The sequence below is a fragment of the Halichoerus grypus genome, chromosome 8 (genome assembly GCF_964656455.1).
Source record: "Halichoerus grypus chromosome 8, mHalGry1.hap1.1, whole genome shotgun sequence".
Lineage (NCBI taxonomy): Eukaryota > Metazoa > Chordata > Mammalia > Carnivora > Phocidae > Halichoerus > Halichoerus grypus.
The window spans coordinates 1116198-1131479 of record NC_135719.1 but is presented as its reverse complement, the minus strand read 5'-3'; the positions used below and the strand labels follow the sequence as shown (position 1 = coordinate 1131479).

At 57.4% G+C, this 15282-nt stretch overlaps 1 protein-coding gene across 2 annotated transcripts; it reads right to left on the bottom strand.

The window, feature by feature from the left end:
• Positions 1–1639: 1639 nt before the first annotated feature.
• MINAR1 (membrane integral NOTCH2 associated receptor 1) lies at positions 1640–11904 on the bottom strand. Of its 2 annotated transcripts, XR_004913338.2 has the most exons (4): positions 9575–11904; positions 6285–6539; positions 5810–5876; positions 1851–1945 (listed from the first exon to the last, which is right to left on the bottom strand). XR_004913338.2 is itself a non-coding variant. In XM_036080023.2 (3 exons), the coding sequence occupies exons 1-3, from the start codon at positions 11870–11872 to the stop codon at positions 1748–1750; spliced, it is 2751 nt and encodes a 916-aa protein (XP_035935916.1). In that variant the 5' UTR covers positions 11873–11904; the 3' UTR covers positions 1640–1747. The 2 variants fall into 2 exon arrangements, 1 of the variants encoding a protein (XP_035935916.1); XM_036080023.2 differs by lacking the exon at positions 5810–5876 and having other exon boundaries at positions 1640–1945.
• Between the last annotated feature and the right edge of the window lie 3378 nt (positions 11905–15282).

The window sequence follows — 15282 nt, the reverse complement described above, 5'->3', positions numbered from 1 at the left end:
ACAATAGACAGTAATATATATATATATGTATATATATATATATATAAATTTTCAATTATAAATCCTCAGTTCTTCATACTAAGGCTTAAGTTTCAGTCACCTAGTTGAAAGTCCATACATAAACAGGAGAATAGAAACAGGTAACATAAAGACCGCTAAAAATGAAGGCTCGCTACAGATGAAAGCATCCGTCCCTTACTTGTTGACAGCATGAAATGTTCTGACTACCCCGTGTGGGGAACTATAGGATTAGACAGAGCAAGCTAAGCATTACTTGAAGGTTTCTGGGATGGATGCTGGACTCCTATTGCTTTAAAATCTGAGATGCACCCCAAACCTCTCTTTCAGGAATTTATTATACCGTCCAGAGAGATTATTCTTGCTACCCACCTTGTTCTCAGAAGAATTAAGGTAGCTAGTATCTGTCATTTTTCTTTGACCTGTAATGAGACATTAGAATCAAATGCTAAGAAGGATTCTTTCTGTCCAATTGTGTCAAAGCACCATTCGACAGGTGGAAACAGAAATCAAAATCTGATCGAGTTACAACAGCTTTCTGTACGCTGGAGAAACCTTGCTCTCAAGTTATTTAATAGAGAAGACAATAACCCCAAACTAGGTGTTTAGATAGACATATAGATAGATTGATAAACGGTTAAATAGAGAAATTTTTTTGCGCTGCTGACAAGAACCCTGGAGTTGGTGTCGCCGTGGTTAAGAACACCTCGGTGCCTTTATCATATTATTGACAAACTTGCAAGATCCCATGAAAGCCACCGGAAACGGCTGGGGTTAGGGGCACGTGGAAACCACCGCTTACAGTTAGAATGTCAAAGTTCAGCCACTGTCTCTACTCTTCAAGGCCCAAGGACATGTTCCAAACTCTTCAACTCGGGGGTGAGAAGCAGAACATCCGGGGCCACCAGGAGAGAGAAGACCAAGGAGTGGAGCCACACACCAAAGCGAGCATGGGAGACCCTTCAGGTGGCCGTGATTTTCAAAGAACTGGCCTCACTCTGTTGGCAAGCAGCTCTCCCCCCATGCCTCGGGGTGGGGACAGGAAGGTCTCCTGGCCTGAGTACCTCAGCCTAGTAAGCAGAGGAAGCACACTCCGTGCCACACCCGATTGGGCAGTTCAGCTCCTTCCTACCCTGTGCACAAGGGGGAAGGTCCAGAATGTTCCGTGAAGATCTGCAGTGAAGATCGTAATGATGACAGAAGGGCAAGAATGAAAAGTCAGTAGCCCTTGATGAAAGTCAACAGAGAAGCAACATCCTTTGTGGGCACGACACCTGTTACTTTACCTGCAGTGGTCTGAGGACGTGAAGGAAAACAGAACTCATCTTTTTTCCTTCTCGTCTTGCTATCTCCCTTAACTTCCCCAAGCAGGCAGGTACTAAATATCTTCTGTATAATATATTCCCCACCATGAAACTTCACTAAAACGGAAAGAATTCAATTAATTTCCTTTTTTTTTTTCTTAGAATTCAATTTGTATCTACTGGTACCCAGTACGTTCTTTTGGTGGGAAACCATATCGCACCTCCCCGAATGCCTCCGAGTGTCATGAAGTCAAAGCCAGCAGGAGGGCAGATTCCTCTGGAGAATGTGCACTTTCTGAAGAGCAACAACACATTGGCAGAGAGCCTCCGGGACCCCATCCCTACTCCACCGCCCCGAGCCCTCCCGCCACGGAGGGGGGCGCCGGCAGTCACGGGCTGTGCCCCGCTGCCCGGCGGCCCCAGGCTCATGATTTCATTGTGCAGATGGGCACGACGATCACGAGGATGACTGTGCACGTGGCGGCGGCGATCAGGGCAGCGATCTTGCAGACCTTGGCTCGTCTGAACTCGGCTTCCTTACGCTTTAGCAATGAGTCGTAGCCTGGGGTATAAATATCTTCCATCCAGTATTCTAAGTGGTTTGGGTTTAAAGATTCCTGCGTCTAGAAGTGAAGAGAAGATGTTAGAGACACAGTAAAACCCCGTTCCCCAAGCTGGCCGTCAGGGCCGACCGCGACATCCACCGCCGCCGGCCCGGGCTGAGGTGCGCTGGCGAGGCCCCGAGCTCCTACGCACTGTGGATCGCACCTGCCCCGCCCTTGCTGCCCAAGTGCTAAGGGTCCTGACACGGGGAAACCACGGTCTCCTCTCTGCAAGCAAGCAAATGAGGGCTGGGACCAACGGGGCTGCCACCAAGCACAGACTGGCCCCGCGGCTAGAGGGGCAGCGAACGTCCCCGAGCAATAGCCCCCCGGCAGCCCCTGAGAGCAGAGCCCTTCGAAGCAAGGCTGTCCTCTCGCTCTGATTCCGTCCCCAGCTCCTCACCAAAGCGCCTACTGAAGAATCAAAGGCACCTCCCAGATAAGCAGTTCAAACAAAATATAAAATATTTCCATTTCAAACACTTGTCTGAGCAGGTCAGGCCCCTGCTCAGGGTCAAGGTCTACAGACCCGCGCAGGCTGTCCCCGTGCCCGGGGCTGCGTCCCCAGGGGCGGAAGCCGCACTGACATCTGTCTCCCGTCTCCCTGAGACCGATGCACTGTCTGCAGGGAAAACGCCATCTTTAACCTGTCCTGCCCACAGGGCCCGCTCCCCGGGGATGGTTGCAATCTCTTCCCATCACGAAAGGCAGTATTCTCATTTTACGGCAAGCATTTAATAGCACAGTGTCACATAAAAGCAAACACATCGTAATTCCCCAAGTGAGGTCACCTCAATCTTTGAAACTCAAACAAAATATCCATTTTGAAGACTGTCTCGGCTTCTTTAATGCTCGAAACATGGGCACATTAAAGTCTCTCTCACACACGCAGGTTCACAAAACAAATCCTTCAAAAAGTCTTCTAAAAAACTGAGTTGCCCCGCGTCACTGGGGGAACACTGGTGATTCTAACCTGTGTTACTCATTGCCACCTGTCCTTCCAGGGGCGCCCCCTGTTCTTTCCCCCGTGCTCTGTGCCCCGGGAGCCTGGCCCCACGGACCCACCCAGGGGGCCCCGGTCAGCGGACGAGGCTTCTCTCGGTTCCCACCAGGCACCTGCTTCAGAGCCGTGGGTCCCGGGGGGTTGCAGAAACAGCTCCCTTCCCTCGGCCTCAGATCCCAGGGTGAGGGTGTCCCGTCGCTGAGGCTGGTTCCCTGGGGGATGCTCCCCGGGCTCTCACCCTGCCCGCCGCACCGTACCAGCCACCCCCCAACACTCTGCTGTCACCCGCAGGGCGTGCTGTCTGCCTCCCGCTGGGGCCCGCTGCGGACGGGCCAGACTGGTGGGCAGACCGCGGCCCCACGTCCAGCCCCCGCCCCCTGCCCGTGAACAGCCCCCAGGCTGGGCATGGTCTCTACGTTTTTAAGTGGTTGACAAAAATCAAAGAGGACTATTCCATGCTGTGTGAACATTAGAGGAAATTCAAGTCTTGCCATCCAAAATAACGCTTCACAGAATCACAGCCCCGTCCGGCTGTTGGCAGATGGTGGCGGAGTCCAGCACCAGAGCCCTCAAGGCCCAGACCCGTCACCATCGCCTTTGCAACCCCTGTTCTAGTACTTTCTGTGCAACACTGCATAATGGCAAGGGTGGGGCTCAGGGGTCGCTAGAACTCTAGGCCCCCTCCCTCGCTAAGGCAGAACATTTACGGGCTCTGGTCAATCTCAGAAGCAGCGCTGACCACCCGATGCCCATCCTGAGCAACAGGACTCTCTCGGTCGTGCAAAGTCCTTAAGAGCGGGGTGCTCCGTCTTTGCAAGGGCCCCCACGACAGCGCCCTCCGCCTGGGTCCCAGGAGCTGCGGCCCCCCGGAGCCACCCGGTCCCGGTGTTTGGACACATGCCCGTCTGTATGCTTGAGCCAGAGCTCCCTCCCCAGCAAGCTCTGCCCTCCGTGGGCGCTCGGGACGTGTGGCCGCAGCCACGAAAGCCCTTCAGCAATCTCATGGACGCCAGACGGACAGACGGATCCAGGATGGGCATATTTGGCTGGGAGGCTGGTCCGCGGCGGCGGGGGGCCACCCGCAAGGGCTGGTGGACCTGCTCCCTGCCGTGCACCTTGAGGACAGGCTCTGGCCACCTGGCTGCTCCAGCCCCTTCTTCCCGAGCTCGCCAAGGAGGCGAGCCGTGCACACAGCACAGTTCCGGTGTCACCTTCCCTCCGGCTCAAACAGAAGCAAATCGGCTTCTCTTCATATATGTACCTTAACGGGCTGGGGGTCAGCCTGTGGAATAAACGATTTTTCTTGAGTTTTTTCAGCAAGTGCTCTAGTGACAACGAAGAGCGCGGTGACACCAAGGTTTCCAGGGACACAGGCGAGGGGCCTCGTTGTGACCAGACTCAGGCGGCGGAAACCCAGCCCACACCCTCGATCCGCCCGCCAGTGGGCCGCTGACGGGGAGCCCCACGTGCCACCAGGGGACCCTGCGAAGACTCTCCAGATGCTAGGGTGCTGTCGAGGGCCCGAGCTTCTGAAGGGAGAGGAGCGCACATCAGGCCCGCCGCCCCGCCTTCCCCGCGCTCCCGACGCCGCTGGGCTCCGCCGCAAACGCCCGGCCGCCGCCAGCCCCGCTCCCTCCTGCTCTGTTCTGCGCGGCTTGGGTGCATGATGCACTTCCGAGGATGTCGCCCCCAGCTCTCTAATCTGAAGACCTACTTTGATTTCTTGTGACGTTAACATCACGCGGACCCAGGAGCACCTCCTTCGCCCACACTCTCAGACGATGTTTCTCAATCTACGACTCGTTCAGTTAATCGGACCCTTTCCAGGCCGCGCACTGGTGGGGCCACTCACACCCCGGGGCCTGATGCCCACGGCGCCCACGGCAAAGCCGCACAGGGCCCGCCTGCGGGAATCAATCCCGGTCTAGCCAGCAGGATGAGGTCAGGACGGGAGGTGGCATGCAGGAGGGGCGAGGGGGGCTGCCACCACAGACCCCGCTGTCAGGATCTGGCCGGAGCCGCCCCTTCCCCTAACTGCTGTCACTCAGGGCCCAATATATACAAATGTCACTGCATTGCAGTCACGGCGGGGACATGAGGCTCCCGGATGCTCCCCCCAACAGGAACGGCAACGCGGGAGAAAGGGCCCAGGCCGTTGGTGGGGTCCAGCACAAATTCAGACTTGTCCGACCCCGGGCAAGTCCCGAGCTTCTCGATCTCCTCATCGGGGAGCTGGAGGTGACCGTAATCGTCCCTGTGCCTTCCTTGTGCTCACAGCCTGCCGTGAAAAGCACGTGCAGAGTTGGACTGACGGATCTCAGCATCATGGGATTGGCCCCTGGAATCCCTTTCGGTGCCTACCTAACGCCGGTACTTTAAATACCTTCTTTGCAAAATTCCTCACAGTGACTCTGCGAGGAGTGCCGTGTGCTCACTGGACGGGTGAGGGGATGGACGCACAAGCAGAGGCGTGCATGTCCTGGGTCCCGCAGCAAAAGAAATCCTGGACTGGAGCCCCATGCTGTGGACCCGTGAGGTCTGTTCCCGCCACACCGCGCCCCCTCAGCCCCCTCTGCTTCGGGCCCCAGCCAGCCCCCGCCGGCGTCTCTCCCACTGCCCCCGCAGTGATATGGTCATCCTGGGACCTGGAGGTCTGGCACCGCTGGGCCCCACCACCCACAGAGCTAATCCTGCGGGTGGAGACAGGTGCCCCCCGGGCCCTGCGGTGACGCAGAGACCCAGGCAGACACAGTGCAAATGGAAGCAGGTGGAGCTGCCCACCCACATACGAGGGGACCGAACCCCAGCCCGGCAGGTGGGGAACAGAACACATGCCCGCCGGCCATGATGGCATTCACAGAGCTCCCGGGGGTGGCTCTTACCTGGGGACTGCTCCGTATGGAAACTTAGTCCATAGCTTGGCTCCCACAAATATGCTTATCCCACGTGCTACATGTGGAAGGAGAAATCAGCTTGTATCTCATTAAACAGTTTGGCTCGGGTCTTGTGAGCAAAGACGAGAAGCTGCACTTGGGGCAGAGCCTTAAAGGCGCGGTTAGCAAATCATGCGGCCAAAGTAAATACATCAGTCACATGATTACAAACGTATAAGCCAGATCACGTTCCCCTCCTTAAAATATCCACTCTGGGGCTTGTTAAAGTTCAGAATTCCGTGGCAGGGGCCCGGGGAGCTGAAAGGTGAGGGAGCAGGCTGGCCTTGGCCATCCCAGTTCCTTCCTGCATCGGCCGGGCTCCCAACCCCCCCGCCGCCCCCTCCCCCGCCTCTCACCCTCTCCCCCGCCTCCCACCCCAGCCCCCCACCGCCCCCTCCCGCCCAGGGGACAGCGCGAGACTCACCTGCAGGTCCAGGGCAGTCAGCTTGCCCTTGTCGCCCGCGTTCCTCGTGTACTCCTCGATGGTCCAGGACGGCTGGCCCCGCTTCACCTCCGCCAGCTCGGTCAGCCGCATGTCCGTGTACAGAGGGTTGTTCTTCAGGTGGGCTTTGAGGGAGGCGGGGTAGGGGTGCGGGCTGAACACCTGCTCCACCAGGAAGCTGTCTTTGGGCTGCTTGGGCATTCGGTGCTGGGGGGGGATGTCGTACTGTCTGTCCGCCTGTTGGGGGGGAGGGCACAGAGAGGTCCAACGGGCAGCACAGAGGCTGTGGGGTTTCCCAGCGCACCGGGCAGCCTGCAGCTCGGCATCCCCGGGCCCTGCGCCTGCCCGCCAGTGGAACACCCTTATTTACACGCGCACCCTAAGTATGCCGCAGGGGGGCATTCTCCGGGAACAGCTTGTAATGAGGACCTGAGCCTACACTGGACTGAACCCTCACGCCATCACTACCACCAACCACATGCAGCCCCGCTCCTGATGCAGAAAAGGGGAAAGCAGGACCGTGAGGGGAGGGAGGGAAGGAGGGAGGAGGGGAGGGCGCCTGAGAGGGGCGGTATGCATGAGCGCGTGGTGAGCCGTGCCGTGCGAGTGTGAGTGTGCACCTGCAAGGGGACTGGGCCACACCGTGTGTGAGCGTGAGCATGAGTGTGCACCTGCACGGGGACTGGGCCACGCCATGTGTGAGCGTGAGCATGAGTGTGCACCTGCACGGGGACTGGGCCATGCCGTGCGTGAGCGTGAGCATGAGTGTGCACCTGCACGGGAACTGGGCCACGCCGTGCGTGAGCGTGAGCATGAGTGTGCACCTGCACGGGGACTGGGCCACGCCGTGCGTGAGCGTGAGCATGAGTGTGCACCTGCATGGGGACTGGGCCACGCCGTGCGTGAGCGTGAGCATGAGTGTGCACCTGCACAGGGACTGGGCCACGCCGTGTGTGAGCGTGAGCATAATTGTGCACCTGCATGGGGACTGGGCCACGCCGTGCGTGAGCGTGAGCATGAGTGTGCACCTGCATGGGGACTGGGCCACGCCGTGCGTGAGCGTGAGCATGAGTGTGCACCTGCACGGGGACTGGGCCACGCCATGTGTGAGCGTGAGCATGAGTGTGCACCTGCACGGGGACTGGGCCATGCCGTGCGTGAGCGTGAGCATGAGTGTGCACCTGCACGGGAACTGGGCCACGCCGTGCGTGAGCGTGAGCATGAGTGTGCACCTGCACGGGGACTGGGCCACGCCGTGCGTGAGCGTGAGCATGAGTGTGCACCTGCACGGGGACTGGGCCACGCCGTGCGTGAGCGTGAGCATGAGTGTGCACCTGCACGGGGACTGGGCCACGCCGTGTGTGAGCGTGAGCATAATTGTGCACCTGCACGGGGACTGGGCCACGCCGTGTGTGAGCGTGAGCACAAGTGTGCACCTGCACGGGGACTGGGCCACGCCGTGTGTGAGCGTGAGCATGAGTGTGCACCTGCACGGGGACTGGGCCACACCGTGTGTGAGCGTGAGCATGAGTGTGCACCTGCACGGGGACTGGGCCACGCCGTGTGTGAGCGTGAGCATGAGTGTGCACCTGCCCGGGGACTGGGCCACGCCATGTGTGAGCGTGAGCATGAGTGTGCACCTGCCCGGGGACTGGGCCACGCCATGTGTGAGCGTGAGCGTGCACCTGCACGGGGAATGGGCCACGCCGTGTGTGAGCGTGAGCATGAGTGTGCACCTGCACGGGGACTGGGCCACGCCGTGCGTGAGCGTGAGCATGAGTGTGCACCTGCACGGGGACTGGGCCACACCGTGTGTGAGCGTGAGCATGAGTGTGCACCTGCACGGGGACTGGGCCACGCCGTGTGTGAGCGTGAGCATGAGTGTGCACCTGCCCGGGGACTGGGCCACGCCATGTGTGAGCGTGAGCATGAGTGTGCACCTGCACGGGGACTGGGCCACGCCATGTGTGAGCGTGAGCGTGCACCTGCACGGGGACTGGGCCACACCGTGTGTGAGCGTGAGCATGAGTGTGCACCTGCACGGGGACTGGGCCACGCCGTGTGTGAGCGTGAGCATGAGTGTGCACCTGCCCGGGGACTGGGCCACGCCATGTGTGAGCGTGAGCACAAGTGTGCACCTGCACGGGGACTGGGCCACGCCGTGTGTGAGCGTGAGCATGAGTGTGCACCTGCCCGGGGACTGGGCCAGCACATGTCCACCGGCCTCTCTCCATCCCCATGTGCCGTCCGCGGCTGCAGAAGGACAGAACAGCCACCAACACAGACAGCAGATGATTCTTTGGGATCAGAAAAAAAATCACTTATTTCATTTACTCTTTTCCCCCACTTTGGACACTGAAAACCTGCTGAGAGGCCCATCTTCCAAGCTCCTCCTTCTTGGCACCGTCTGAGGAAGCCAGCCTCCCCGCGTGGCTCTGCGTTTCTGCAGCGCACACCGCCATCCCTCCCTCTGACCCTGGGCCCTCCGGTCTGTCCCTTGACCTTCAGAATCAGGGAAGGGAACTGAGAAAGCAGCACATAGTAACCGTGTCACTGGAACCCCGGGGAGAATGACGAAGAGCAGCCCTGGGGGCCACCGACATGAGTCACCCCGCTGCAGGGGACGCGAGCACCCATGCGTGTGCTCACTCGGACCTGACAGGGAGAGGCCAGCTCTCAAGACGCAAACGCACTCAAGCCGGTGCCAAACACACAACCCTGATGCAAAACAGCAACAAAGCAAAGGAAAGGGCTCTATCGGGACCTGCTGTCCTCAGGGGCGGCTTGGGGAACATTTTCCTTATTTGTCTGGCTTTTCCTACTAATCCTCTACCGATCTTACCATGGAAAGACTCGAACTTTTAAAGAGGAGCACCGTGAATCCACGGGGCACAGGGAAGGGACACCTGAGCCCGCACGTGTGGAAGGCATCCCCGTTCCCTCGGCCCGCACCCCGTCATCCTTGGCAACACCCGCCTCTCCCCCATGCTCCCCATTCTACGAGAATCTGGCCCCTGCCACCCATCCGTATCCAAACCCCGCTTCCTCCCGCGGGCAGCCTGGCGGCACGCACCCCTCAGAGCCAGCAGGACAGACAATCCGTCTGGGCCGTCCCCCCTGTGCTAACACGGAAAGCCCGCCAGATCTGCAGGAGAGCTGGCGCATGGAGGGAAGGCCTCCTCCTTCCTGACTCCTGTGACGCGCGGGGCCGGGACATGCACCAGGGCTGCAAGAGCGCGAGCGCCCAGCTTTGTGGGCGTGGGGGAAATTACCTCTTTCGACCGGCGGTGCCAGTCGTTACTCTCCCCGGGGCCTCTGTCCTTGCTCTCCTCCTCCCCGAGGCCCGCACGGCTGGTGTAGGTGACGGTGTGCCAGTCTCTGGGCGAGTTAGAGGCGCTGGCGATCTTGGACTCCGTGGCGCTGTTCTCCTCCGTCAGGGACCTGGAGGACGGCCTGGTGAAGAGGTTCTTCTTTAAGGCCTTGACTCGAAGGCTCTCGCTGTTGCTTCCACTGGCGTCTGAGCAGTACCAGTCGGCCGCGTTCTCCAGCTTGGGCCCCCGGGGGCCGTCGTGTGGGCGGAACATCCTTGGGGAGGCGCTCTCATCAGACGGAGCCTCGCTGGTCAAGGAATTCAGGTCAATCTGCACGCTCACCTTCTCAGGCTGCTGCATTTTCTGGTCCAACTTATTTAGCTTGCCCAGGACCTGGGAGATTTCCTCACGGACCCCTGACAGCGATTCGAGCTTCCGTTCAATTTCGCCGATCCGGAGTACCAGTCTGCACACGCTGGTCTTCAGCTCCTCTTCCGAGTGGTGGCTGTTTTCAGGCCGGTTGCCCTTTTCTCCTTTGCTGCCGGGGAACCCGTTGGCGATTTTGGTCAGGCTGTGCTCGGGGGAACTGTCACCGTCGGACTTGTGAGCCTGAGACAAGGACCCCGTGCTGTTGTAGCAGGAGGACTGCATCACCCCCGTGGAGCCACTGATACTCATGTCATCAAGGAATCGAAAGATGTCACTGATGTCATCACTGACGACTTCTGAGTCGTCATCTGACTGCTTCATGGCGTGCCGGTCACTGTACTTGGTCTGCCCCGTGGCGCACAAATCTTTGCGCTTCTTGGGCTCTAGCCCGTGCTGCTCCGTCTGGGTGCCCACGCTGCTGGTGTCCGAGCTGAGCTGCCCACTGGCACAGCTGATGCTCTTGTCTTTGAACTTTTTGACTGGCTCGTGCTTCTCCAGGTCAATAGGGGACGAGATCTCTTTAGACTTGAGCCCGTTTGGTTTTGCCGTGTAGCCAACGGAAAGGATCGGCTGTTGGTCTTTTGGCACCAGGTAAGTGGGGCGCCTGTCTGGGGTTGGGAAATTGGGGTTCTGGCTGCTGGGATTTGGGTAGAGCAGCTTCTCCTCGGAGGGATTTCTATTAAAGAAGGACCGTTCAAAGTCAGGGACTTCTTCGGTGTTCAGGCTCCAACTTTTGGCCGGCCAAGGGGTCTGCTTCCCTGGCCTCCCCGGACAGCGCCTGGCGTCCTGCGTCCCCATCACTGGCGTGGGACCAAAATACGTGGAGGCTTGAAGGTCATCTAAGCTCTCGTGTTTCGCCCGTCTCTTGTCGGGCACAGGGGAGTACACGGGATTCAGGTACTGGCTTTGGTAAGGCATCTCGAAGCTGTGATTGAAGAAGGGAGTCCTGTGGGGCTCCTTCTGGCCCTGGGGCTCCCCATGCTCAGCCTCTGCCTTGTTAGCGGGGCCAACCAACTTGGGGGACACGGTCATCAGATTGTGGAAATCTTTAAAGATGTTCCTTTTCTGGACACAGGACTGGACCACAAACGGCTCCTCATTGGAAATGAAGGTCTCCTTGATGCCCTGGCTGATGGGCAGGGAGTCCTGATCCGAAATGGACTCGTTCTCGATGTTCATGGGGAAGTAGGTTCTCTGCATCTCACAGGGCTGGGGGCTGGTGATGGAGTAGGGGGCCAGGGCCTGCAGCCGGTCCAGAGAGGCGGCACGGTTCTTCAGCTCTTTGCTGACCCCCAGCAGGAAGTTGGGCTCGGAGGCGGGCACGAACTGCAGGCAGTCCTTGCGGTCCGCCTTCCGGCCCTGGGACGACTGCCGGGCGGGGTAGCCCCGGTGGAAGGGCCTCTCGCTCAGCTCACAGTTCAGCGGCTCGCACGCGGCAGCGGTGCACACCTCTGTGTCCGACCGGCACGACTCGAAGGACGCCTCCTTCTTGTGCACCTTCTGCCGGCCGGTGGGCAGCTTCTCCTTGGCGGCACCCCCGTTCGTTTGGATCAGGTTGAATATCGTCACGATGTCCGCGGCCACCATGATCTTCTTGGACTGCTGGTTGTTCATGGCGCATTTCATCTTGTCTTTGAATAGCGTGGCTGGGAAGTTGGGGTCGAGACAAGCCGTGTAGAAGAGCACGCTTCTCAGCTTGGCGAGCTGCGACAGGTCAAAGCGGGCGCACAGGGACTTGCACAGATCCTGGTAGGAGACGGTGCTTTGCTTGCTGTCCAGCTCCTCCAAGATCTTCATCAAGAAGAGGGAAGTGTCCTGGTTAGTCTCCATGACTTCGGACGTCAGAGGCTCGCGTAGTCTTCCAGTCCGTCCTATAGTGACGACATCGAAAAGTGGAGGGAGGTCATAAACACTGGTGGGGTTGTGAGCCAAGCTTGTTACGAACCACATAAAGACATGCAAGGAGAACCTTCTTAATTGAAAAATGTGTTGTCAGCTTACGACTTCGTAATTCCCTTCCCAGGAATTGATGACAGTGATTTATGTATAAAGATGTTTGCTGTGATGGCGTTTGTAAGAGTGAAAAAATAAAACATCTTAAATATCCAGATAACCAAGGGATGCATAAATAAAACATGCAATGATTATGCAACGACTTCCCACAAGCATTAAAACGATAGCAATGCACGTCCTTACGAAGGAATATGACCCATCAATAAAAAGGAACAAACTGGGCCCTCTGAGGGGCTCAGTCCGTGGAGCATCCGACTCTTTGTTTCGGCTCAGGTCCCGATCCAGGGTCGTGAGATTGAGCCCCACGTCGGGCTCTGTGCTCAGCAGGGAGTCTGCTGGAGATTTTTTCCCTCTCCCTCTGCCCCTGCCCCATCCCCACTCTCTCTCTCAAATAAATAAATCTCTTTAAAAAAAAAAAAGGAACAAACTAGTGTACAAACAAGGATGTGGACGGAGCCCACAGGCACTGTGCTTGAAAGAAGGAAGCCAGAGTCACGGGCTGTGTGCGCTGGGACGCCACTTCGATGACCTTCTGGAAAACATACCTGTGGCCTCGGGGGCTGGGTGTGAGCCGGCAGAGGGGGGCTTCCCTGCCTGCCAGCGTCTCTCAAGACTCATGGAACCATGTGCTCACGTGTGTGAGTTTTCCCGCATGTAAATTATACCTTCATTTAAAAATGACACATTGAAGACTTTTTAGGACACACAGACACACACAAACTATGCTACAATCCTGAGTGAGAAAAATGAAAATAAATGCTTTTTTTTTAAAGATTTTATTTATTTATTTGATAGAGAGACAGTGAGAGAGCACAAGCAGGGAGGAGAGAGAGAAGCGGGCTTCCCGCCGAGCAGGGAGCCCTATGTGGGGCTCCATCCCAGGACCCCGGGATCATGACCCGAGCCGAAGGCAGACGTTTAACGACTGAGCCACCCAGTTGCCTTGAAAAATGTTTTAAGCAAGAAGTTCTGAATTACAGAAAGTTATACATTCTTGGAAATGAAAATTAAAGAAAATAATGTACACTAAAATATTATTGGTGGTTATGTTTGGAGGGTAAATACGGATTTTTTCCTGAATAGTAATCTTTGTTCCTCAGTATTTTATGATGCAAATTTTCAAACATAGAGCAAAGTTGAAAGAATTTCATAGCAAATACCTGTATACCCGCCATCTGGATTGTACCACTAACATTTTACTATATTTGGTTCCTCACATACCTATCTATCCATCCTTCATCGAGCCACCTTACTTTTTTTAACATACTTTGAAGTAAATTGCAGACATCTGAACATTTCATCATGCTTATCATTAACCTTGGTCAATAATTGCTTATGGCTTTCCTTTGAACATCAGATCCTCATGCACAAATCTTCAGTGTGCATTTGCTGAAGCTTTGATAAATGTGCATGCCTGTGCAGTAACCAAAACCCTTGGAAAGATCCAGAACGTTCCCAGTGCCCCTTCCCATTCACCCTGTGTTCTTATGTGTTATGGGGAATGTTATGTGCTCCTTACAATTTCCCATCCTTTCTAAAATTCTGACGTGTGCTATTTGTAATCCGCACACAGTAATAATAATGAACCTTACTTCGAAATAGAAGGAAAAGCTACGTTAATCCATCCTGATGGAAAAGTTAAACACACCAAACCAAAAGTTCCACAAAATGTCACAAGAATGAGTAGAGCCTGTTGATACACGTGGATCAGGTCTGAGATTTCCCAGGAAATGTGGAAGCCCACGGCACCGTGGCCTCCCTGGTCACGCCCGCTTGGAAAGGTGCTCCGACGGGCCACCTGCTAATTCTGAGGTCGGCTCAGCCTGTTTCCTAGGGGAACGGCGTCTTTTCTCTGGGTTAGATTTCGGTGGCTCCTGGCAATGGGTTCTCCGTCCCTCCTGAGGGCAGAGCTCCCCAGGGGCTCCTGGCTCAGGCGTGTGCTCTCCCACACGTGTCTGCAGGGCCACGCAGAGACTGCGGTGTGGAACAGACAACAGCCCCAAGGGGTCCTGTTCCCGCACAGAGCGAGTCCCAGCCAGAACTCCCAGCCTTGCCCGGCCATGAGCCCATTCCGTGAAAGCACCCGGTTAACGGGGGGGGGAAGGCCTGTCCCGCTAGAGTGTCAGGTAAAGAAGTGGGCGCAGAAATCAGAGCAGAGGCGAGTGACCGTACGGAGGGAAGGGCGAGCCGTGCACCTGGTACCGGACTGTTTGGTGCTGAATTCTTCCAACAGCCATAGGAGACCTCTCGCACTTCTGCGAGCGCCCTGACCCACAGGACACACACGGCAGCGAGCCGACCCCCAGCGGCCCCCAGGACAGCCCGACGCTGCCTCCCTGCAGGAGCTTCTCGACACTCTATTCCACTTCCCGGGCTACATCCCAGCTCCAAAGTGGTATTTGGAAAGCAGAGGCCCCGTGTCTCCGGGGGGGAATGGAGGAATCGCGAGTGATCCGGTACACCTGACTCATCTTCTATTAACACTGGGATCTGGGGGCTTATGAATGGCCGGGGTAGGCGCCTGCCCCCTGCAGATGGGAGCATGGAGGCGTGCCTGGTGCGTGTGCCCGCGACACTGATCCTTGCAGAGGAAACCCCACGCGGCGATCTACGGGAGGCCAGAGGAGACCAGGGAGGAATCGGGAGGGACAGGCGCTCGGCTGGAAAGCAGGTGCCAGGCTCTGTACCTGAGTGACAAGTCTGGCTGCCCCATGCTCTCACGGGCCGGCTACCTCGCTCGACCACTCAGACAACTCTGTGGTGTGAGGACGCCGCGCCCATTTCACAGACGGGGAGGCTGAGGCTCCTTGAGGGGTGACTGCCCATCAGAGGGGCCAGAGCTGGGTTAGGGGCCCACGGCTGATGATGCGCCAGGAGGGGGAAGCGTCACCACCGCGCCGGACGTGAGCTGGGCGGTGGGAGGGGCCCTGTCACCTGAGCACCTGCTGTGGGCGGGGCCTACAGGTAACACGCACCACAGCCCAGAGAGGGAGGCACCACCGCTCTTCAGTCTGTTCGGGAGAAGAGCGCGGTCTGACACACACGGAGACACACGGAGACACACTCACACGCACTCCCCCCACACACGGAGACGCTCACCAACACACTGAAACGTTCTCACACGCGGAGACACACGCACATGGAGACACACGGAGACACACTCACACGCACACCCCACACACGGAGACGCACACCAACACACTGAAACGTTCTCACACGTGGAGACA